The sequence below is a fragment of the Neovison vison genome, chromosome 13 (genome assembly GCF_020171115.1).
Source record: "Neovison vison isolate M4711 chromosome 13, ASM_NN_V1, whole genome shotgun sequence".
In the NCBI taxonomy this organism is placed as follows: domain Eukaryota; kingdom Metazoa; phylum Chordata; class Mammalia; order Carnivora; family Mustelidae; genus Neogale; species Neogale vison.
Window position 1 is genome coordinate 147484961 of NC_058103.1, and position 25887 is coordinate 147510847.

Below are 25887 nucleotides of genomic sequence, written 5' to 3' on the forward strand. Positions count from 1 at the left end.
GTCTAGGAAATAGCCCTACACTGGATCCTAGTCCATGTGTCATCAACTGTATCATCCCAGGCAATCCCCTCTCCTCCCTCTTCAATCTATATGAACTCCTGCTCAGTTCTTGCACTTTCAGTAATTCTGTCCTAATTTCTTTGGGAAGGGAGGAGAGGACAGCTCCTACAGTTTATTAGTTTTTTCATCAATAGTGATCATGCTCTGATCTTTCCCTCCTCTTTAAACAGCCTAACCTACCCGTTAAAACACAACCCCAGAGAAAGGAGGCTGTACAGGCAAACATCTCTTTCCTGCCTACCTTCCTTAATTAAGGTGGGATCTTAGAGGGGCATGTTTCTCATCAAAACACTGGTTACCAATTCAGTAAATACTCCGCCACTTGACTGATCTGGACTGGGTCAAAGATGGAGGTAAGACTGACTACTGGTATTTTAAGCTATTGATGGGTTATGCGTACCACCTCTTTCTCCCACAATACTGCCAATTAGCCACAATTATGTCACTGATTTACTGAAGTTCAGTGAATGGCAAATAAAATGGCCAATTCTATCCTGCACGGTAAAGAGAAAAGGAAAGGAAAAGAAAGAACAGGACATATTTACTAAGTCACTTCCCAAATAAGGAGCTAGTTTTGTGTCATTTCAGGACCAAGAGTTTGAAAATATAGTAATTTTAGGAATATATTCCACACGTCAAAATCAACTAAATAAAACTGGAGGTCCCATGTAATTAATCATAGTGTGACTTTACAGCTATAGAATACCACCAATTAAATAAAATGTGTAAATAGGGATTTTTTATGCTTTCATGCAGATATAAACTTTGCAGAAGCATGGAATGCATCTATACAGAAATGATCCTACCTAGCTACACAGAATTACTTCAGATATCCCAGAAATAAACAATAATGTTCACTGAGTAACTTGCTGTTTTACCTGGAACATTTTAAAGAGGAAGAAGAGGCAGAGATCATTTTTTCTTCTGGAGAAGGTGGAATAAAGTCTGTATCGTACTCATCCTCATCAAACTCAATACATGGAGACCTCTTGACCGAAAGGAATTCTGTTTCTTCCAAGTTCTTCTTTTCACTACTATCTAAAGTAAAACCGTGGACAGACACGGGTTACTTTCATCACTCCTGAGACAGAGAGCATAGGGCAGGACCCCCAGGGTGGTGCCAGCACTGCCCATGCGCCCTCCTTCTGCACGGACATGTGGGAGTTTCCTCATCAGTAATGACTGAGTCATCTGGACTAAGTCTAATGGATGCGGGAATGAGGCTGATGATCTGCTTATGGATTTGCGTGATGGTCTCCAGTTCAATTAGGAAACCCAAACTCAGTATCAGCACCTCTGTTTTCCTATTTTTCACTCATATTTCAGTAAGAGGGAAGTATAATAAATGAGTCTGATAATCGTACAAACACTGTTAACTTTACCACAAAGGCACCCTAGTTACTGAACTATTTTCTCTTCATAAACAGCCTCGCATTTGATCAGACTCCATCGCCTCTCACCCCCTAGAAACCTGATGGCATTCAGGTGTTTGTTTGTTTTTTAATTTTATTTATTTGTTTATTAAAAAAAATTTTTTTAAAGATTTTATTTATTTGGCAGACAGAGATCACAGGTAGGCAGAGAGAGAGGAAGGGAAGCAGGCTCCCCGCTGCGCAGAGAGCCCGGGGCTCGATCCCAGGACCCTGGGACCATGACCTGAGCCGAAGGCAGAGGCTTCAACCCACTGAGGCACCCAGGCGCCCCGGCATTCAGGCGTTCAGAAGTGTCAGCCTCACATTTACCACCACTTCATAGGGCAGGTGCTTCCACACATGGCTAATCTAAAACCTAGGAGACCTGAACAGAGAATGATGTGAATGTCATCGGGAATAGCTTATTGGCATAGCCAGATCACGTCATACATCCACAGTCAGTGGGAGCATGCCATAAAGGAATTATAAAGGAAAGCCTTAGTTTCACGTCCCAGTTCTGCCACGAGCTAGGCAACGGGGCATTAAGAAACCATTTAACCTCCATGGACCTTATAGAGCTAGCCTTGGTGTTTATGCAAAAATTATGTCAGCAGAATAAAATCTTTCATTTCATCCATGGGTCCCTCCATAGAGCCCAAGGACAAAGGCTGGATCTATTTGCTATTGTTCCCAGTGCCTAGCTTTGAATAAATTAATACAGTCAACATACTGAAAGGGGATAAAACATCATTTTTACCTCTTTCTACTCCCAAATGAGTTTTTGAAGGCTGACTCTCCTGAGCACTGCCAGGTATAAGGTCTTCAGGACCGGGGTCATCATCAATGCAAATCACATCGTTACCGAACCATTCCGAGTCATCATTCTGTTTCTTCGTCAAACACGCTTGCTTGCTTTCAGAGGAGGATAGAGTCAAATCAGCCTTTACTGTATTCTCTCTGGGAAGTTGTGCTTTCAAAACATTTCTCTTAGACTTTTTCGATTTCTGAGCAGTGCTTACTCTCACAAAGTGATTTCTGCATGGCGTGACAAATGCTTTTGAATTTCCAGAAGTATCAAAGTCATCCATATCATCCCAATCGTTGATGGTAACAAAAGAATCTGATGAAGAACTAAATTCTAATTTCTTGAAAGTAGCATTACTGGATTTTTTTACAATCGGTGTGTTCTGGGTGTTACATAAAACTCCCTGTGGAACGTGCAACACATCTGGCAATAATGGTTTTGAAACAGCTCTCCTGGTTTGCTGTCCTGCTGGAGCATTTCTGAAGTCGCTGGGACTTGTCTGCTGACTTGCGGCGAGGGGCAGTGGTCCACTGAAGGAAAAGGCCTCAGCGACATTAACATCTTTATCATTTAAGGCAGGTGTTTTGGCTACTGAGACACCAGTGACAGATACATTGTTGGCCAATGTTACTTTCTTTTTAAAAGTGAAACCTCTGAAACATAATTGAAAAACACAATTGAAAAACTGAATTAGACTGGTTAGTTTTAACAAATCCACCAATTATAGAAAACTCTAAAATCTGTTACTGATTTACACAGCAACTCCTTCACTGTATCACAAATGAGCAAAGAATCTATCTCCCTTTCTGGTTTTGAAATTTATATGGTAACTTCAATTATACTTTGTCTGCTCTGATCTTTCTAATTTAGAAGCTAATTATTCAGTTTTGAGAGTGTCCAGGCCTATTTCATAGGCAGGTCGTCCTTAATGAGTAGCGCCTCCAGCGGGAGGGGACAGCATAAAAGAAAAAGAGAAGAGACGCAAGTGTAGTGACTTCTTGTCTCTCTGACGCATGGTCTATGGGGAAGAGAGGTGACGACTGACAGGCTACATTGGAATCTGAAGGACAAGTAAAAGGGGCAAGTGTTCTGGATGTCTGCTGGCCTTGGTGACATGAAGTTCAATGGTAACTTTAAAGTCCAGCTCCCAGAACAGTTGGTGAAGTTCTAGAAATTATTATTAAATGTCATAAGGAGTTTGGAGTCTAGCTCAGAGGAGAGAACACAACTGGAGAGCTACAGTGTCCTTATAAACTTTCTGGAATGGCTATAAAATTATATTAAAATATTAAAATACCCATTTTCCAAAATTTATAAGAAGATTCAACATTCATTCATCCTACAGATATTTACTGAGCAAGGAAATGTGCCAGGAACCAGGCGAAAGTACTGAACATTTATTACCTGGAGCTCCTAATGCATGCGCTACTGGTAATTTGCACAGTGGGAAGATCACTGACCCTCAGCTTCATTTCCTCATCTGCACAGGGTTGAAAGGGAAGGTATTTCATTTGTATGATACTGTGGGTCAGTGCCTGTTTGGGAGCCAAAATACTTACGAAGGTTTCGGTTTTGAAGGGCTTAACTTGTTACTAAGTTTTCTGGCTGAATGGCGTTCCAGTTGCTCCTGTAGATTATTCTGGGGAACAGCAGCCATGATCCTAAATGTGAGGAAAAGAACTTATCAGTGGAGTTATGTACTTTGGATTAATCATCATATTCTTGGGGGGAGGGTGGGACGTGGAGCACTGTTCCGACTGTGCTCAGTTAGGTGTTTTTTTGGTCAATAAATTGCTATGACATTTTTTCACAAGTGGTGGTATTTGAACCATATAACCTTTAACTCACTTGAAGGCTCAGTTAAATAGCAAAATGACCTGGTTTCCCTCAATGCTAAAATAAGCACAAAAGATATCAGACAAGAGATTATTTGTAAAGGATTTGGAGAAAAACAGGACGGGGCTTGGGCTTGAAGAATAAATGGAAGCTGGATGGGGGTGAGGTGGGAGTGAACGAGGAAAGCACACGGAAAACCCCAAGAAGAGATGAGCAAAAGAGGACCTTCCCCGAGCACCTTCATACCCCTGATGGGACAAGTGGGGTATCGCTGGATACTGCTCATGGTAACAAACAGCCTCAGTCCCCTGAAGGTTCCTGAGGCCAAAGGAAGACAGGAGAGTTGGAATCCATGCACAGGCAAAAATTCTCCTTCAGGCTGACAGTTACAACCCCTTTCCCATTCCATCCTGACCAGATACTTTTATCGTATGCCATGTACCTTAAGAGGAAGGGTCGACTACACTAGATGATATTCATGAAAATACGAAGTTTTACAGAAATCATATTCCACTCACTGATTATTAAAATAATCTGTTTAACAGTTGTTTTACTTGATTTTTAAAAGTTTCTTTATTTTAGTAATCTCTACATCCAATGTGGGGTTCAAGATCCAAAGTCATACTCCTCTAAGCCAGCCAGGCATCCCTATTTTACTTTAAATAGTAGTAAAAACAATTTGGAAGAAATGGAATTATATTCAATTGAGAAATTTCCATTTGTCCAGCTTGATGAAGATGATTATGATATAAATTTTGTTCCCTGTTCTCCAGAAGGAATGATTTCTGCCTCTTCTTCCTTGTTAATATATTTTAAGTAAAACAGCTAATTAATACACTGTATAATTCACACTGGTGATGTGAATTATATCTTAATAAAGTTGTTACCAAAATAATCATAAAAAAGAAGACAGAAGGGTTATAATGAACTCCTACATATCCATCACCCAGTCTCAACAGTTTATCAACTTGCCCAATATCATTTCACTGGACATATATCCTGGTGTCCTCACTTTACCATTCTGGAAATTAACCTCCTCAAATGATGTATTTTAATCCTGTTGTCCCTTCTTTATTCATTACCTGGAATATTTCTATCAAGAGACACCTCCTCTGATCTACTATTTTGCTACCTAGTATGGTACAGTTCACACAGGAAAGATAGGATAAATGTTAGATTCTTTCCTTTATTTATTAATTTTCAAATCAATGACTTGATTTTCTAATAACCCGCAATGATGGTCAATTTTTTCCCAGTATTATAAGCTCACAGGTTAAACATATTAGGTACATCTTAGTCCAATAGTTATCCTCCTTATTGATTGTCCAATTATTTCATGTTTGGCCAGTGGGCATCTCTGAAGTCCTTTTACATATAACCTTCATAGTCTTTGCGAGCTCCCTTGCTCTCTTGAAGGAAAAGATATTCCAGGCTAATCTTGTGTATTTTTTGCCCCAGACTTAGAATCAGCCATTTCCCCCAAAGAGCCCTGATTTTTTTCATGGAGAATATGTTAAGACCACAGCCTCCACGTGTCCAAAGTCACCTACCAATTTTGTCCCAATGTGGGGCTTGAGCTCACAACTCCGAGATCAAAAGTCACACAAGAGTCCTATGCTCCTCTGACTGAGCCTACCAGAAGCCCTGGCACCCTCCAATTTTATACCCAGTTAAAAGGATTGGTCTTTTGTTGAAATATGCTATCTCCAAGGTCCATCCAGCGTGGAAATCCTTTGCAGTATAAATGAGAAAGAGTGAAGTCACACTGCCACGTCTCAGCATTTCAACCTTTGCAGCTGATACAGAGGCAGAGGCACACAGACCTTCATCCTTAAGACACTAAGTAGAACAAAATGGTCCACGGCATCATTACAGAACTTTCCCCCACGTTCCTTCTAAGTTTTTACAGCTTTTATCTTATCCCTTTATGAATTTTCCATGTCTCATTCCTTTTTGCTTCAAAACCAGCCACGGTACTCTTAAGAGATTTCCAACATTACTCCACAGCACGATGACACGTGTACTTAGTCATCTCAATAGTACAAACGGTTGATTAAATACTTCATAACTGTAGTGACACATTATGGATTCATAGTTAGCGTGCAGCCAGCCTGAAACCTGGGGCACTCTTCCCTATTTTTAAGCAACACAACATTGTGGTTATTCCCAGAGGGCAGCATCCTCTAGCCAGAGACATATCCCAAAGTATGGCAGCAAGCACACAATTTTCTTTTCTTTTTATCATGTTCACAATTTTCTACTCAATATTCTTCAGTGGGAACACTCTTAAGAAGTTGGGTGAGTGCTGAGAAGCAAGGGAAGTGTCGCCTTTGTGCCTACTCCATTAAAACATTAAAATTGACACACAAAAAATTGTTCACTAACAGCAAAGATTAGTGATATAAAATTAAAGGAGGAAAATAAACTGAACACAGAGACCAGTGAAAAGTTTCACAATAGGGGTGCCTGGGTGGCTCAGTGGGTTAAGCCTCTGCCTTCAGCTCAGTCATGATCTCAGGGTCCTGGGATCGAGCCCCGCATCGGGCTCTCTGCTCAGCGGGGAGCCTGTTTCCCCCTGTCTCTCTGCCTGCCTCTCTGCCTACTTGTGATTTCTCTCTCTCTCTCTGTCAAATAAATAAATAAAATATTAAAAAGAAAAAAGTTTCACAATACCAAAGAAGAGCAACTAAGCAATGGGCCCAGAAAACTTCTGAATTAGACTCCCCACAGGAATTGCAGGTGTAATTTGGAAAATGATCAACAATTTTCTCTCACTTGTGGAGGGAAATCATTCTTAAGCCACTGTATTAAGCAAAACACTGATTCAAAAATGTGAAAAAATTTACTGAATGGACCAAAGTAAACCGCAAGACCATATCCATGCGCAGAAAGAACAAGCCAGTGAAAAGAAGGAATGAGAGGATGAGAACAATCCAGAGCTGGAATACAAAACATATACCCAGTAAAAGAGACTTCTTCAAATCTTTGTAAATTAAAAGAAACCAATGGCAAAAAATAAATGATTAAAGGGGTCTTATCTGAACAGTATCTTGAATAACAAAAATAGTTTACGAGGACCTTTATTTAACAAGCATGTTATGATACTAAGTAGTCATCTAATGACATTAAACTAAAAGGAAAAAAAATCTTAAGTAATCTCTAATTTAAGTAATCACCCAACATGGGGCTCAAACTTACAACCCTGAGATCAAGAGTTGCATACTTCATCGACTAAGCCAGTCAGGCGCCCCTAAAAGGAAAAATTAAAAAGATCCAAGCAACTCTCATTCACTGGTGACAAGAAGAGAAGCATCTTCTTGGAGTTTGTTTTTTTGTTTTTCTTAAGATTTATTTATTTGACAGAGAGAGAGAGTAGGAGAGTGAGTGGTGGTGGGGAACAGAAGGAGAGAGAATTTCAAGCAGATTCCACACTGAGTGTGGAGCCTGATGGGGGGCTCGATTTCACAATCCTGAGATCATGACCTGAGCCCAAACCAAGAGTTGGATGCTCGGCTGACTGCGCCACACAGGTGCCCAGAGTTTTAACATGGTAAAGTACATGGCTATTTCCTAAACTGGCTGTTAAGAAATGTTCACATTGATGGGGCTCTGTGCTCAGTAGGGAGTCTGTTTCTCTCCCTCTGCCCTTCACCCAGCTTGCACACATGTGCACACTCTTTCCCTCTAAAATAAATCTTAAAAAAAAGAGAAATGTTCAAATAGCAACAATGAATTTAGAAACACAAATTTAGGTAGACACAAGCAGTGGCTTGCAGACTCTGTGTTCTTGCTTTGCCAGGAAACTACAAAAGTTCTTGTGCCAGTGAAGCAGAATTTCTTAAGAATGTAAGGGGTGGAGAAGAGAACACCTATGATGGCTATGAAGGCCCTGATGCCATGAATGTCCAAATTCATGTCTTCATGTGGTAAGAGAACATGTGCTAACATCCGGAACAATAAAAGCTACGTTGCGTGGCCTGAGTCAGTCTGCTGAGAATAAGACTACTGTCAATTTCATGTGTGCCATCAAAGGTATGCGTGGGGGCTCCTGGGTGGCTCAGTAGGTTAGGCATCTGTTTTGATTTTGGCTCAGGTCAAGATCTCGGTGTCATAAGACTGCCCCACATGGGGCTCTGCACTGGGCATGGAACCTGCTTGGGATTCTCTCTCTCTCTCTGCCCTTACCACCCACCTCTCTTAAAAAAAAAGTACATGTGTATTTTACCTACAAGATTCACTATACTAATAGCTCCTCGGAAATGCCCGAGTTCCCAACTGCATTTGAAACTGGGCTGGGATTGCTGGTGGCTGCGAACTTCTAGATTGTTAAGTATGATAAATTATAATAAACTGTTAACTTTTTTCAGTGTTCAAAAATGAACAAAAACAAAAATTTCAAAAGTTCGTAGAAGGAGAGGGTCATCTGAGTTAACCAGGTAAGCGATGTGTTCTGAGAACACTGGCAGGAAAAGGACTGTTGCTGTGAAATGCAGTTACTACAATAAAAGTAAGGTTAAAGACTGCAGAAAAACAGAAAGACGACAGAGAAAGCAAAGTTTTCTCCCTCCGCCTTTTTTAAAAGGCAGAATTCCTTTTCTTTCAAATAAATGAGACTAAAGTTACTATCCTGGGATCTATCACGATCAGTATTACCTTCTCTCTAGGTCAAGCTTTTCTTTTCTTTTTGTTGTCTTAGGATGGCTACCTCAGGACACAGGGAGAGACTGGCCAAAAAGACTGCTCTTAAGAAACTCAGGGCCAGCTAACATTCAGGTACGTCTTGCTCTGTTTCCAGTTTTGTGCTGGAGGTGTAAGTTTCAGGGGTGGGCTCCACTTGGTTACTGTTCAAAGGGAGGAGCTACCTTTCCTGGGGCGAAAGTTAGGGCCAATCATAACCTTACAAACCTCAACTTCACCTCCACACACACCAAGGACAAGCAACACTCTCTCTAAACAAAAATCAAGCAAACACAATTTCTATACGAAGAGAGACTTTTGACTAGGATTTCATAAATACATGTTTTCTTCATTTATTGTCATACAAAGTTTATCTTCTGGGAAGAGGCATATCTGTGTTAGTTACCTAAGAAAAGCAGAGCTGTCAAAATGTGGAATCCGACTACATCCCACAAGAAAGGGAAATTTATTAATTACTGGGTATCAGGTGGTTGTCAGGTCCATTTTCCCAAAGATCTTCCTATAGCTATTTTTATTACAAAGGTTTTAATTATCTCTCTCTTTAATATCCATAGTAAAAATGTACTTAAAGTAATTCTCTATCTTTCAGACTTTTATTTAACTTCCAGTTATATTTAATAAGTAAAATTAAAACAATGGATAAGAGCTATAAAAAGAACCTACACATTATATCAAAGAGTCCAAGGCAAAGGGAATAAATAGTCATTGCAGAATGATTAAAAATCCCAAACTATACTCAATCTCTATGACCCAAACAACACAGCAAGAAAGTCAATAAAGCTAAAATTGTTAAAAATGCAAGGAGAAATAATGGAAAGAAACAGAATTGTAAGGAAATCAGCATCACTTTACTACAAAACACAAAGACCAGTGGAAATGAGAAATGTACTAAGAACCCAGCTTCTTTGGTCAATCCTGCCACAAATTCACCATGTGGCTTGGAGGAATTCATGCACTCTCTCTAACATCCTCATTTGTAAAAGAAGGAGGTTGGGTTGGAGAGTATCTGTGTTTCCTTCTAAAATTAGTCTTCTATGATTCCAGAACTAAATGGTAGCTGGCAGGAATAAAATAAGTAGAGAATATAATCCTTTAAAAAATGTTGATTAGCAATAAAAAAAGCTGTCAAAAACAATACACACAAAAAAAGTAGAGATTACACAGTTTCAATTTGGAGGCACAAGTTAATAAAAACAAATGAACAGGGGCACTGGGGTGGCTCAGTCATTAAGCATCTGCCTTTGGCTCAGGTCATGATCCCAGGGTCCTGGGATTGAGCACGGAATCAGGCTGCTGGCTTGGCAGAAAGCCTGCTTCTCCCTCTCCCACTCCCCCTGCTTGTGTTCCCTCTCTCACTGTCTCTGTCAAATAAATAAATAAAATATACTATGGAAAGAACCAAGATGCCCTTCAACGGATGAATGGATAAGGAAGATGTGGTCCATATACACTATGGAGTATTATGCCTCCATCAGAAAGGATGAATATCCAACTTTTGTAGCAACATGGACGGGACTGGAAGAGATTATGCTGAGTGAAATAAGTCAAGCAGAGAGAGTCAATTATCATATGGTTTCACTCATTTGTGGAGCATAACCAATAGCATGGAGGACAAGGGGCGTTAGAGAGGAGTAGGGAATTTGGGTAAATTGGAAGGGGAGGTGAACCATGAGAGACTATGGACTTTGAAAAACAGTCTGAGGGGTTTGAAGTGGCGGGGGGGTGGGAGGTTGGGGTACCAGGTGGTGGGTATTATAGAGGGCACAGCTTGCATGGAGCACTGGGTGTGGTGAAAAAATAATGAATACTGTTTTTCTGAAAATAAATAAATTGGGAAAAAAAAAGAAAAAAAATATTTTATTTATTTATTTATTTGACAGAGAGAGAGAGAGAGAGAGAGAGATCACAAGTAGGCAGAGAGGCAGGCAGAGAAAGAGGAAGGGAAGCAGGCTCCCTGCTGAGCAGAGAGCCCGATGCGGGACTCGATCCCAGGACCCTGAGATCATGACCTGAGCCGAAGGCAGCGGCTTAACACACTAAGCCACCCAGGTGCCCTAAATAAAATATTTTTTAAAAAACAAATTAATAAGGAAAATAAAAGTAAAATTTAGAAAGTTTAAATTATGGTCTAAATAAAACAACTGGAGCTGATGAAAAATCTCAATATTATAGAATGATACTATTTTTAAACAGTGAAAATTAAAACACTATATACTGAACTCTTAGTTAGCAGTGGTTTTTAGTTTTTAGCATTTTAGGTCATAGATTCTGATAACAATCTGATGGAAGTAATGGACGCTCTGTCCAGAAAAATGAACACAATTTTGTAAAAAGTTTCAGGTGGTTCTGAGTCCCACCAGAAGCCCATAGCCCTTGCTAAGAATCTCCTTTATCTGAGTATGACTGAAGGAGAGGAAAACAAGAAACTAATTATATACTAATCTTAGAAAAAGCACAGAATAACAATTCAAACAAAAAATTTTAAAAGATTTTATTTATTTATCTGACAGAGAGAGAGCGAGCACAAACAGGGGGAGCAGCAGAGGGAGAGGGAAAAGCAGGGGGTACACTGAGCAGGGAGACTGACGTGGGGCTCAATCCCACGATCCTGGGATCATGACCTGAGCCAAAGGCAGCTGCTTAACTACCTGAACCGCCCACACACCCCTAAAAAAAAAAAACTGGATGAAATGAAAGCCAATAAAGAAAAATTAGGGGAACTGAAACAACCAAGAAGTTGTTTCTAGAGTACAATAAAGGGACAAATAGTAAAACAAAATATGAAAGGACAAAGTAAAATATAAAAAAAGAAATAAAACATAAAGGGAAACAGGGGCACCTGGGTGGCTCAGTGGGTTAAGCCGCTGCATTCAGCTCAGGTCACGATCTCAGGGTCCTGGGATCGAGCCCGGCATCGGGCTCTCTGCTCGGTGGGGAGCCTGCTTCCTCCTCTCTCTCTCTGCCTGCCCCTCTGCCTACTTGTGATCTATCTCTGTCAAATAAATAAATAAAATCTTTAAAAAAATAAAAAAGGGAAACAAACACTAAGTACCAAAGTATGAGAGTTGATATGAAAAATCTAAATTAAACAGACTTTTCATTTAAAAAGAGGTGTCTTCACTTCGACGCCTGGGTGGCTCAGTTGGTTGGACGACTGCCTTCGGCTCAGGGCGTGATCCTGGAGTCCCGGGATCGAGTCCCACATCGGGCTCCCAGCTCCATGGGGAGTCTGCTTCGCTCTCTGACCTTCTCCTCGCTCATGCTCTCTCTCACTGTCTCTCTCTCTCTCAAATAAATAAATAAAATCTTTAAAAAAAAAATTTAAAAAAAATTAATAAAAAGAGGTGTCTTCAATATTGATATAATAGGAAACCAAAATGAACAGTCAAAACCGAAAAGAACTATAAAAAGTTTCTCTAAAAAGCACCAAATTCATTCTACAACACAAGCATGGTCTTGACCCTAAAACATCGTAAGAACCAAATAAGAAACTTAAATTCAAGCTCACCAACCTCAAATGGGCCCGCAGCTCTGTGGGGGGAAAAGTACAGTTCTCTGGCCAATCTATTCTCACCTTACTTCTCCTCAAACTTCTTACTCCTCTCTCTCAGCAGATGACTTCCTTTATACATGACAGAGAACAGAGAAAAGACCATAGGAAATTTCCTCACCTTTCTGCTGCCAAACACACAAGCTCCCCCTTTATGTGGATCCAGCCTACTCTCTTTGACAAGGTCAAGTTCTCTACCTGAACCCTCAGGTCCCCTACACATCCTTCATCTTCCCCAAAACCTTACTCTGTTTATTACTGATTTTTCTCCTTCCTGTATAATTAGTTCATCCTTCTCAACTGGCATCCCTTTACCTTCAAAACATGTGAGAGCCTCTCCCTTTCAGGAAAGAAAACTCCAAAACATGATGCTTATAGAACTCTGTATCTCCTTTCCTGCAGAGCCAAACTTTTTTTCTTTTTAATGATTTTATTTATTTATTTATTTGAGAGCAAAAGCTCACACAAGGGAGGAGCAGAGAGAGAGAGGGACAAGCAGACTCCTGGCTAAGCATGGAGCCCAACATGGTGCTCAACCCCAAAACCCTGAGATCATGATGTGAGCCGAAATCAAGAGTTGGACGCTTGACCGAATGAGCCACCCAGGCGCCACTAGAGCCAAACTTCTTGAAAGACTCACCTTCATTCTCCATTTCCTCACTCTCAACCACTCTTTTCCTCATATAAATCTGGCTTCTACACTGACCACAATGCTAAAACCCTTAATAGGGCCACCAATGATCTCTATGTTACTTAATCCAAAAGTTTTTTTTCAAACTTTCTCTTTCTTAACCTCTAAGTTTATGACATAGTTGACTACATGCTCCTTCTTGAAACAGGAACCTTCTATCAGACCCTCTTGACACAGTTTACTCCTACTCATCCTTCAACATGTCAACTGAATCATTACTTCCTTAAGGAAAACTCAATATTTTGGTAATAGCATAAGAGGTTAAGAGCATGGGTTCTGGGCTAAAGACCATGGGTTTGTGTCCTGGCTCTGCTATTTATTGGCTAAGTGACCTTAGACATTATCATGTAACCACTCTGCATCTCAGATACCTCATCTATACAATGCCCACCCACCTCATGTGGTTGCTATGTGAATTTGTTTTTTATTTTATTTCTTTATTTATTTATTTTTAAAGATTTTATTTATTAATTTGACAGAGAGAAATCACAAGTAGACAGAGAAGCAGGCAGAGAGAGAGAGGGAAGCAGGCTCCCTGCCGAGCAGAGAGCCCGACGTGGGACTCGATCCCAGGACCCTGAGATCATGACCTGAGCCGAAGGCAGCAGCTTAACCCACTGAGCCACCCAGGCGCCCCTGCTATGTGAATTTGAATGAATTAGTATTTGTGGAGTGTTTAGAATGGTCTCCAGTAGAGAGTAAGCAACATATATATCTGTATCTACATAGATATGTGTGTGTGTGTTTGATGAAGAACAAATCCCCTATAACACACTCTTATAATAACAAATACCTCCCAACTGCAGTTCTTATCATAGTTGTAACTCTATGTACATTTAAAAAATTATTTGATCGGTTATTTCTTCTACTAGATTATAAGTACAATGCAAAGATTGGACCCTTATTGATTTCCTAACCCACAGCATCTCTAAATACCTAGCACTTAGCTAAAACTTATTAAATGAAAGCATAAAATCAATTTTAAAGAGTATAGAAAGGATGGCTCAAAAGGACTCTATTATTTTAAAGACTTATTTGAGAGAGAGAGAGAATGAGAGAGAGTGTACATATGTGCACAAGGTGGGGGGGTGGAGCAGAGAGAGAGGGAGGGAGAAATTCAAGCCAACTTGGCTTGGAGCATGGAGCCCAATGCACGGCTCAATCTCACAACCCTGAGATCGTGACCTGAGCCGAAACTAAGAGGTACTTAATCAACTGTACCTCCCAGGCATCCCTCAAAAGACCTATAACTGTGATCAACTATGCCTTATCCCAGAAATGTAAAGGTGGTTTAATGTTAAGTAAAATCATTAATATGATATGTCATCTTAATAAAAATCAGTATGATCAGATCAATAGACTTTAAAAAATACATTTCTACTGGGGTAAAACATACAGGCGGTAAAGTACACTGATCTTAAATGTCAATCTCAATATAGTTTTACTTACATATTCAACTATATAAACGACATTCAAGACATAGTATAGAACATTTCTAATACTGCAATATGCCTTCTTGTTCCCTTTCCCAGTTAATTTACCCCAAATGTAACCACTTTCTTACTCTATTACCAATGATTAGTTTTGCCTCTTCTTGAACTTCTTCATCCATATATATAGAATTATACAGTACGTATTGCCAATGCATTTTTGAAAAGCCATCTGATAAAACTCAAACCATTTCTAATAGATAGACTGAACCACAGAATTGGAAGTTAAAATTAAGGCCCACACTTATATTTTACAATAGGAGTGAATCCATTAAACACAGGGACAAAAGACAAGGCCATTCTCTTATTTTCTCTCTCATACAGGACATTTTGCCAATGTGAAAATATTCAAAAAAGAAAATTCTAGAAGAGATGAGAGTATCATTACATGCAGACAATATGATTACACACCAACACAATGCAAAGAAAATCAGTCATAACAATACATAATTAAAACTTCAGCGAAGTGGTTAAATAAAAGACAAGTAGAAATCCACAGAAGTCACATGCATTCTCGTGTAGTGGTAATAACTAACTAGAAAATACAATTTTTAAAAAGCATTCAGTTAACAATAGCAATGAAAAGTACTAACTACCAATTAACCTAACAAAAGACATATATCTTCATGATATAAAGAAAATGACCAAATATTACTGGGAGAAATAAAGAAAAAATTGGAAAAATATTTCATAGACAAAAGTTTCATATTCTTCAATGAAAGGTTTAAATATCATTAAGATAACAGTTTCTGGTAAGTTAATTCATGAGTTTAACAAAATTTCAATGAAAACACCACAAGAATACTTCATAAAACTCAATAAAAATGCTTCTAAAGTTCATTTGACAAAAGCACAAGACAAGAATATGAAATAACATTGGGGAAATACAATTATGTTAACTGTAACAGGAATTTAAATGGCATGGTACCCATCTTAAAAAAAGAATAACCTAGGGGGTGCCTAGTTGGTTAGGTGACTGGCTTCAGTTCAGGTCATGAACCTGGAGTCCCAGGATCAAGCCCTACATCCGGCTCCCTGCTCAGCAGGGAGTCTGCTTCTCCCTCTGACCCTCCCCCCTCTCATGCTCTCTCTTTCTCTCTCTCAAGTAAATAAAATCTTAAGAAAAAAAAGAAAAAGAAAAAGAAAAAAAAACCCTAGTCTCTAAAACATAATGTTTAACATGTGGTGAGAGAAACATAACAAAATGGGGAAATAATGAGTATTTAACAAGCGTATTGGAGTATTCAGCAAGCAATATACTCTAGATCAGGAGCTGGCAAACTACAACTCACTGGCCAAACCTGGCCTGCAGCCAATTTCTGTAAGCAATATTTTACTGAAACGCACCCATACTTCTTTGTTTCCATACTACCTATGACAGCTTTAACACCATAGTTGGGTACTTATGACAGAGACTATCTGGTCTGCAAAGCCTAAAATATTTACTATCTGGCCCTTTGTAGAAAAGGTTTGTTGACAGTTCCTCTAGATTGGTGTTGGGTAAAAAAAAGAATTATTAAATACATCAAATCTATGACAAGAAGTTAAAAAAATTATCAGGTCAAAATCTAAACAAAAGTGGGCAACCAGAGAGTCATGGAAAGCTCTGAAATTGCTTTTGTCCTAAGACAGATGTCTCATCCTGAGAATATGGACATCAACTTTGATAGCTTTGGAGGGAAAAGGTGGACAGAATGAGAGTTAAGGCCTAACCAGGGTGGGAAATGTTCCCCTATAAAACCAGTACCCCCAATGGCTATATGATTTGGGAAAACGTAAACCAAAATTAAACTCTATTTCTATCCCTGGTGTCTGTAAGCAAAGAGAAGTTACCAGCTGCTGAGGGACTAAGTGGAACAGACCATGAGACCACAAGTCCAAAAATATTTTCGAATCAATTTTTACACCTGAATAAATTCTTAAAACTTTGAGTCATGAGTTTAGATTAAAGTGATCCTAACTCCAGAACACTGGGCAGAAGCAAATGCAAAAACATCCCTGGAGAAACATACCTTTATCTTAGGGCTTAAATAATTCCCATAAATAATTCTTCAAGACAATGCATAGCAAACACAGACAAAAATAGCCAAGCACACAAGGAAACAGGGCACCAGAAATGAGAACTAGTTGTAATAGAAAAACAGTTGAGCAGTATTAGGCATGAAAGTGTAAAGCACTTGCATTTATTATGTTTAGAAAAATCAAAAACGAGTTTGGAAGTATCTGCAGTAAACAGAAAACTATAAAAACGATCTTGCCAAGAGAACTTCTAAAAATGAGAAATACAATAACCAAAATTAAGAATTCAATGAATGGGTTTACCAGTATATTACACACAACTAAAGAGATAATTAGTAAATGGGAGGGAAAATCACAAGAAAGTGTCCAGGATCAGTTTCCAGGGATTTCTCACATTCCTACATGGTCCAAGCCTACTGAGCAAAGGACATGCTAAATCTTTGGCAGCTAGACATAGTGTGTCCCTCCAGAGAGAGCTGGAGTCACACCTCCCCAGAGACAACCTACAGTAGTAAAGACAAAGTCCCTGGAGACATTTCCTTACATTTCAGGGTCACAAACCTTAAGGCACCTTCCCCATCTCACCCGGAGCAGATTTGCCTACATCCTAGGGTAACGAGTAATCTCTCTGGAGGGAAGGACGTGCAGTGTGTCAGCAACCCTTAACTGTTCAGAGTCTCTGAATTTTGGAGTTCCTTTTCTGTAATACACTAAACTGTATATACTCACAGTATCATCTTGCCCTTATCACCTCACCCTGTGGGAATTAGGGCAGGGGAACTGATGCAAGATATTGCTGGCTGTGTTTGCTACAATAACTTGTCTTTATCTCTGATCCAGGGGTCTTGGGTCTCAATAGTACCTATGCAAATGTGCACGTACATGTGTATAAAATCCTGTGACAGGCTAACTTCCTAGTTTAAAAGAAGGACACAATCTAAGATCCTTCATGGTTTCTGACTTAACAAATGCATATGCATAGAGATAAACAGGTACAAAATATAAGAAGTAAGAAGACATGGAAGATACAGTCAGAAACTGTTACAGAAATTAAACAGAAATCTAGTTCCAGAAAGAGGAGAAACTGGGGAAGAACTAATATTTAAAAAGGTAACAGCTGGGAAGTTTCCAGAATCAAAGACAAGAATCTTCAGATTCAAGAATGCAGACAAATTCTGAGCAGGATAGATAAAAAAGAAATCCACATCACATTATATCATTGTACAACATTTGAACAGAAAATTGATCTCTTTAGCACAAATGAAAACCAGGAGGCAGCAGAATGGTATTTCCATGTGCTCATAGAAAATAACCTAGAACTCTTTTCCCAGCAAAAATATCCCTCAAAAACTGAGACTGAATTGTATTCTTTAAAAGGATGAATTTTGTGATATGTGAATTACATCTCAGTAAAGCTGTTACTTTTAAACTGACTATAACAAAAGCAATGGATAATAAGTGTTGAGGATGCAGAGAAATCGGAACACTCATACACTGCTATTGAGAGTACAAAATGGTGCAGCTGTGTTAGAAAAGTCTGGCAGTACTTCAAAAGCCTAAACAGAGCGATTTCACTCCTAGATATACACTCAAAAGAATGAAAAACATGGATTCAAGCAAATACTTGTACCTGAATGTTCATAGAGGCATTATTCGCAATAGCCAGAAAGTAGAAACAACCCAAATGGCCATCCACTGACAAATGGAAAAATAAAACATGTGTGTCCCTGTGACGAAATATTATTTGCTTATACAAAGGAATACAGTACTGATTCATGCTTCAATAATGATGAACCTTGAAATACTATGCTAAGGGATAAGAAGCCAGTCACAAAAAAAGGCATATGGTATGATTCCAATTATATGAAATGTACAGAATAAGCAAAGCTGTATAAAGAGAGTAGGTTAGTGCTTGCCTGGGGATGGGGGTGATGATCAGATTGGGGGGTGACGGCAAGGGGTGTGGAGGTTCTCTTTGGGTTGAGGAAAATATTCTGAAATCAGCTGTGACAATGGCTACACAAGTCTACGAATACAGTAAGAGCCACTGAGTTATAGTCTTTAAATGGGTGAATTTTACGTTTTGTGAATTATATCTCAAAGTTGTCCTAAAAGAAACATAAGGTAAAATAAAAACACTTTCAGATCATCAGAACCAATAGTTTTCTACCAGCGACTCTCATTAAATGAGATTGCGAAGGAGGTACTTCAGGTAGTAGAAAAGTGAGCCTACCTGGAAGTTCTAGAGGATAATTGGAACTATCATCTAGATAATTGATAGATGATATCAAGGAAGGAAGTCAAGACCGTGGTAAATATGTGGCTAAATCCAAGAAAGCCTTGACTGTGCAAAGCAACAATAATGTCTTGCAGGGCTGAAATAAATCATTAAAATACCCATCAATAATGACACATAAGTGAAATAAAGAGAGTTAATGTGCTCCAAGGCCTCTGTGTTGTAAGGGGTGTATGGTGTTATTTAGCTCCACACTTTGAGAAGACAAATGTGCATGCTGCACTTTCTAGGTAACCAATGGAGAATAAAAATAGAATGACTTAAAACTCTTGATTTCAGCTCAGGTCATGATCTCAGAGCAGCCCCGCCTTGGACTCCACGCTCAGCAGGGAGTCTACTTGGGATTCTCTTCCTCTCCCTTGCCAACCCCCTCCGCTTGCATGCTTTCTCCCTCTCAAATAAACCTTTAAGAAAGCTATAAGAAAGGAGAGAAAAGGGAAAATGTAATATAAAGTACAAAATAAGTTGGTAGTAGATTTAAATCCAAATATTTGTTAGTTACAATAAATATAAACTGACCACTCTGGCTGAAAAGATTATCAATCTGAACTTAAACAATGAAATCTAACTACTGTATCTGCTGTTTGTCAGAGACATGTCTGAAACACTAGGTGTATAGAAAGGCTGAAAGTAAGATGAAAAAAAAAAGGTAAAAACTCACCAGAAGCAAGCTGAGATTGCTATATTAATACCAGACAAATAGATTTTTAAGACAGAAAGCCTTACTAGAGATGAAGAGGGTCACGGTAGAATGATAAATTCTGGGGCACCTGGGTGGCTCAGTCATTAAGCATCTGCCTTCGGCTCAGGTCATGATCTCAGGGTCCTGGGATCGAGCCCCACAGCTTCTCCCTCTCCTTTCTCCCACCCTCCCCCCACCCCCTGCTTCTGTTCTCTCTCTTGCTGTCTCTCTGTCAAATAAATAAAATCTTTTAAAAAAAAATTCAATTCACTAGAAAGATATAAAACTTTAGATCTGTATGGCCCATGAACTATCTGCAAACATGAAGGAAAACTGATAAAATTACAAGCAAAATACTATAATTATAGATTTAAAATTAGCTCTCAATAATTGATAGAATAAGTAACTAAACAATCAGCAACCACCCAGCTCTGAATAACACAACCTTTACAATTACAAAATGTGCATTCTTTTCAAGAACAGATGCCTACAGAAGCTGACCATGTACTAGGCTATAAGGCAAGTCTCAACAATTTCAGTGGATTGAAGTCACAAGATGTTCTCCAACCAAATTAATTATGCCAGAAATCAATAATAAGATATCATATAATATTATCAATAATAAGATAATTAGAAAAAGTAATTGTTTTAGTATCCATTGATGATTCAGGTCTGAAGAAATAGTAGTGTGATAGTAAACAGCAGAATTGTGCAATGATGGTTTTCATAACCCCATCCATCAGTCTTTGTAGTGGGCACTACCGTTCAGTAGCTGGCATGTGAGTATAAAGAACTTTCCCTTTTCCCCTATTTGCTTTTTATCAGGAAGGATTCTTTTTTTTTTTTTTAAAGATTTTATTTATTTATTTGACGGAGAGAGATCACAAGTAGGCAGAGAGGCAGGCAGAGAGAGAGAGGAGGGAGCAGGCTCCCTGCTGAGCAGAGAGCCCGATGCGGGACTCGATCCCAGGACCCTGAGATCATGACCTGAGCCGAAGGCAGTGGCTTAACCCACTGAGCCACCCAGGCGCCCCAGGAAGGATTCTTAATGTATTTGGTGGGTTGTCATCCATTACTGTCATTATTTCCACACTTAAACGCTTCCATATTTGATTAGTGGGAATGGAGCTCCTTAAAGCTGGCACCTATATCCTTTTTTATTTTTAACTGTGCTAAATTACATGTAATATAAAATTTACCATCTTGAGCATTGGTTCAGTAGAATAAAGTATATTCACATTGTCGTGCAACCAATTTCCAGAATTTTCTCATCTTGCAAAACTGAAACACTATGCCTGTTAAACAATAACTCTCTACTTCCCTTTCCCCAATCCCTAACAATCACCATTCTTTCTGCGTCTATGAATTTGACTGCTTTAGTGGACCCATACAGTGTTTGTCTTTTTGTGAATGGTTTGTTTCACTTAGTATATTGTCTTCAAGGTTTATTCATGCTGTAGCATGTGTCAGAATTTCCTTCCTTTTTAAAGCTTAGTGACATTCTATTGTACGGATCGAACACATTTTGTTTATCCATTTTTCTGTCGATGGACATTTGGGTTGTTTCCACTTTTTGGTTATTGTGAATAATGTTGCTGTGAACATGTGTGTACAAATATCTCTGAAACCTTGCTTTCAATTTCAACTCCTTTGGGTCTATACCAGGAGTGAAATTCCTGGATCCTATAGTAATTCTATTATTTTTAATTTTTGAGGAATAGCCATACTATGTTCCACAGTGGCTATACCATTCTACATTCCCACCAACAGGGCACAATTTCTCCACATCCTCACCAACACAAGTTATTTTCTGTTTTGTTTTTTATAGTAACCATCCTAGTGAGTGTGAGATATCTTGTGTTTTCAGTTTGCATTTCTCTAATAAATTAGTGATGTCGAGCATCTTTTCATGTTTTTGCTTGTGTATCTTCTTTGACAAAATGTCCACTCAAATCCTTTGCCCACTTTTTCTTTTTTTTAATTTTATTTTTTTATTTTAATTAAAAAAAAGATCTTCTATATTTATTTGACAGACAGAGATCACAAGTAGGCAGAGAGGCAGGCAGAGAGAGGGGGAAGTGGGGAGCAGGCTCCCTGCAGAGCAGAGAGCCTGACATGGGGTTCGATCCCAGGACTCTGGGATCATGACCTGAGCTGAAGGCAGAGGCTTTAACACACTGAGCCACCCAGGCACCCCTTATTTTAATTTTTTTATAAAACATGTAATGTATTATTAGCCCCAGGGGTACAGGTCTGTGAATTGCCAGGTTTAAACACTTCACAGCACTCACCATATCACACACTCTCCCCAATGTCCATAACCCCTCCACCCTCTTCATACCCCCCTCCCCCCTGCCACCCTCAGTTTGTTTTGTGACATTCAGAGTCTCGTATGGTTTGTCTCCCTCCTGATCTCATCTTGTTTCATTTATTCTTTTCCTACCCCCTAAGCCCCCCATATTGCATTCCACTTCCTCATATCAGGGAGATCATAGGATAGTTGTCTTTCTCTGATTGACTTATTTCGCTAAGCATAACACCCTCTAGTTCCATCCACGTCGTCACAAATGGCAAGATTTCATTTCTTTTGATGGCTGCATAGTATTCCATTGAATATATATACCACTTCTTCTTTATCCATTCATCTGTTGATGGACATCTAGGTTCTTTCACTAGTTTGGCTATTGTGGACATTGCTGCTATAAACATTCGGGTGCATGTGCCCCTTTGGATCACTACATTTGTATCTTTAGGGTAAATACCCAGTAGTGCAATTGCTGGGTCGTAAGGTAGCTCTATTTTCAACTTTTTAAGGAACCTCCATGCTGTTTTCCAGAGTGGTTGCACCAGCCTGCATTCCCACCAACAGGGCAGGAGGGTTCCCCTTTCTCTGCATTCTAGCCAGCATCTGTCATTTCCTGACTAGTTAATTTTAGCCATTCTGACTGGTGTGAGGTAGTATCTCATTGTGGTTTTAATTTGTAATTCCCTGATGTCGAGTGATGTGGAGCACTTTTTCATGTGCCTGTTGGCCATATGGATGCCTTCTTTGCAGAAATGTCTGTTCATGTCCTCTGCCCATTTCTTGATTGGATTCTTTATCTTTGGGTGTTGAGTTTGCTAAGCTCTTTATAGATTTTGGATACTAGCCCTTTATCTGATATGTCGTTTGCAAATATCTTCTCTCATTCTGTCAGTTGTGTTTTGGTTTTGTTAACTGTTTTCTTTGCTGTTCCTTTGCCCACTTTTAATTAGGTCTGTATTTGTTTGTGTTAAGAAACTATAAGAGTTCTTCATTCTGGACTAGGGGAAGGGGAGCAGGAAGGAGGCAATACAAATGGGCATGAGGAAAATTTGGGAAAGATGAATAGGTTAATGAACCTGAATATAGTGATGATATCTCCTAACAAAACTAATCCAATTGTACACTTCACAGGGACACCTGCATGGCTCAGCTGGTTGAGCAACTGAATCCCAACTTCGGCTCAGGTCATGACCGCTGGGTCCATGATTAGCACAGAGTCAGCCTGGGATTCTCTCCCTCTCCCTCCACCCCACCCCTGCAAAAAGCCATACATTCTACACATACACAGTTTACTGTAGATCAATAAAGCTGCTTTTAAAAACATAAAACCCAAAGACGACTAGAAGATAGAAGATAGAAGACTACCTAGAAGACTGAAAAGTTTGGGGGAAATTTTATTTCACTTTAGCCCTTCGACAACTAAAGACAGATGACTAAACCAATAATTGTAAGAATAAAAAGTTAACTAATAAAGAATTTGGAAGTTTTCCTTCATTTCCTATGCTCTGAAACAATGTACTTAGCACTGGGATTACATGGACTCAAAAATTTTTCAATAAAATTTCTCTGTGAAACCATTTAGATCTAGTGGGTTTTTCTGGTGTGTGTTCAATGGGACAGTTCTTTCATAACCTTATTCTATGAAAATTGAGTGATTTAACTTCTAATCTTTGCTGGCGTCAATTCTGGTAAATTGTATTTTCCTAAATAATTTTCCATTTCATTTGAATTTTCAAAATCACTTAACACAGAAGTATGCAAATTAATATTATTAACATTTTTCTCCACTTGTTATTTTGTATTTGTGATTTCTCCTAATGCTTTTAACTTAGCAATTAGTTTACCTGGTTTGTTAAATGCTTTGAGATCTAAGATTGTGATTTCTCAATCAGATGTTTCTCTGTTCTCCATCTCATTAACCTCTGCTTTTATCTTTATTGTTTTTTATTTTCTTGTGCTTTCTTTTGTTTTACTTTGTTCTTTTTCTAACTTTCTAAGTTTAGAATTTATTTCATTTATTTCCCTTCCTGAATTGTAAGACAATAAATCTCCCCCAACCACTACTTTATATGTATCTTACAGAATCTAATGTTGTGTTTTCATTTAATTAATTTTCAGGAATCCTTTATTTCAATTTGCACTTCCCCTGCATCCAAGAGTTCTTTTAATTGAGGGTTTCATTTTCCATATAGACCAGTCTTTTGTTTTTTAAAAATTTCATTTTAAATTTCTAGTTTTGTTGTATATGATAAGGACTGTTTCTAATATTTCTACTTTAGAGAAATTACCAATCTTTTCCTTGCAACCTATCATATGAACTATTTTTATGAATGCAAATGTATACTTAAGATAGATAGATCATGGGGGACTTGGGTGCCTCAGTTGGTTAAGCGTCCAACTCTTGCTTTTGGCTCAGGTCATGATCTCAGGGTCCTGAAATCGAGCCCGGCCTTGGGCTCTGCATTCAGTTTGGAGTCTGCCTGTCTCTCTCTCCATGCTCCTCCCCTTGCCCGCCCATTCCTCTCTTCGAATAAATAAAGAAATAATCTTTAAAAAGTGGGGGGGCACCTGGGTGGCTCCGTGGGTTAAGCTCCTGCCTTTGGCTCAGGTCATGATCTCTGGGTCCTGGGATCAAGTCCTGAATCGGGCTCTCTGCTCAGCAGGGAGCCTGCTTCCCCCTCTCTCTCTACCTGCCTCTCTGCCTACTGTGATCGCTCTCTGTCAAATAAGTAAATAAAATCTTAAAAAAAAAAAGAGCATTACAGTACTAATCCTTCAACTTTTCCTAAGATTTTTAATTTTTCAAAGTAAAAGAAAAAAAATACAGGAAATCTCCATGTTTAGAAATAAATATAAATAAACTGTGCATCAAATAAGATATCACAATGAGAACTGGATATATTTGCAACTGAAAAATAACAAAAGTCCATATATAAAAATATGATATGCAACTAAAGAGGTAGTGACCAGGAAATGTAGAGTCATACTGTCAGAAAAGAAGGCAGAAAGTTAGTGAGCAGAAAGCATCTATCCAATTTAGTTACAAAATGTAAAACAAACTAAGCCTAATGAGAATAGAAAGGAGAAAATTATAAACAACTAAAAACAATAAACAAATGCTAGAGAGGCTCAATAAGCAAAAAGTCTGCTTTGTGAAAAGATTTATCAAAAACAAGAGAAAAGACACAAATCAGTAACAGGACTGAAAGAAGAGACTTAATTACATATACCATTTACATTGAAATATCATAATAGATCCTGAACATTGTGCCAATAAACTTTAAAATCTTAATCTTAATCTTAAACTTCTTTAAAAATTAACTTATCAATAGTCACTCAAAAAGAAATAGAAGGGGCGCCGGGTGGCTCTGTTGGTTAAGTGTCTGCCTTTGGCTCAGGTCATGATCCTGGAGGCCCAGGATCAAGCCCACATTGGCTTCCCTACTCAGCAGGGAGTCTACTTCTCCCTCTCACTCTCCATCTGTGTACACGTTCTCTCTCTCAAATAAATAAAACCTTAAAAAAAAACAACAACAACCAGAAAACCTGATAGCCTTATAGCCACTTAAAGCAATTATCTGTGCTTAAGACTTGCTCTGCCAGACACATAAAGACGTAATAAAAAACTTGTTTAAAACCAGAGCAGTGATGCAGTGCCTGGGTAGCTTAGTAAATTTGAGTGTCTGACTCTTGATTTCAGCTCAGGTCATGATCTCAGGGTCATGAGATTGAGACCCACATTGCGCTCTGCACTGAGCATGGAGCCTGCTTGAGATTCTTTTTCCCTCTCCCTTTGCTCCTCGCCATGCTTGTAGGTGCTCTGTCTTTAAAAAAAAAAAAAAAGCAAGCAGTGACGATATAAGGACAGGCAGGAAGACCAGTGGAAGAGTAAAAGGACCCAGAAACAAACCCATACACAGACAAATTATAATAATTTATGACACTTATCACTGCAGCACATTAGAGAATCAATCTTTCTGATGGTTGGTGCTGGGACACTGGATAGCTACATGGAAAAGAAATGAAGTTTAAACCCTACTTCA

General features: G+C 38.9%; 1 protein-coding gene across 3 annotated transcripts in view; it reads right to left on the reverse strand.

Moving 5' to 3' along the window:
- Positions 1 to 25887, reverse strand: part of BLM (BLM RecQ like helicase) — a 92235-nt gene that overhangs the window by 59738 nt on the left and 6610 nt on the right. For all 3 annotated transcript variants that reach the window (XM_044232188.1, XM_044232185.1, XM_044232187.1), the window contains exons 2-4: positions 3837 to 3938; positions 2230 to 2930; positions 939 to 1098 (exon numbers count right to left, since the gene is read on the reverse strand). In XM_044232188.1, coding sequence (XP_044088123.1) covers positions 939 to 1098; positions 2230 to 2930; positions 3837 to 3934 — 959 coding nt within the window. In that variant the 5' untranslated portion in view covers positions 3935 to 3938. The remainder of the gene's footprint in view (positions 1 to 938; positions 1099 to 2229; positions 2931 to 3836; positions 3939 to 25887) is intronic.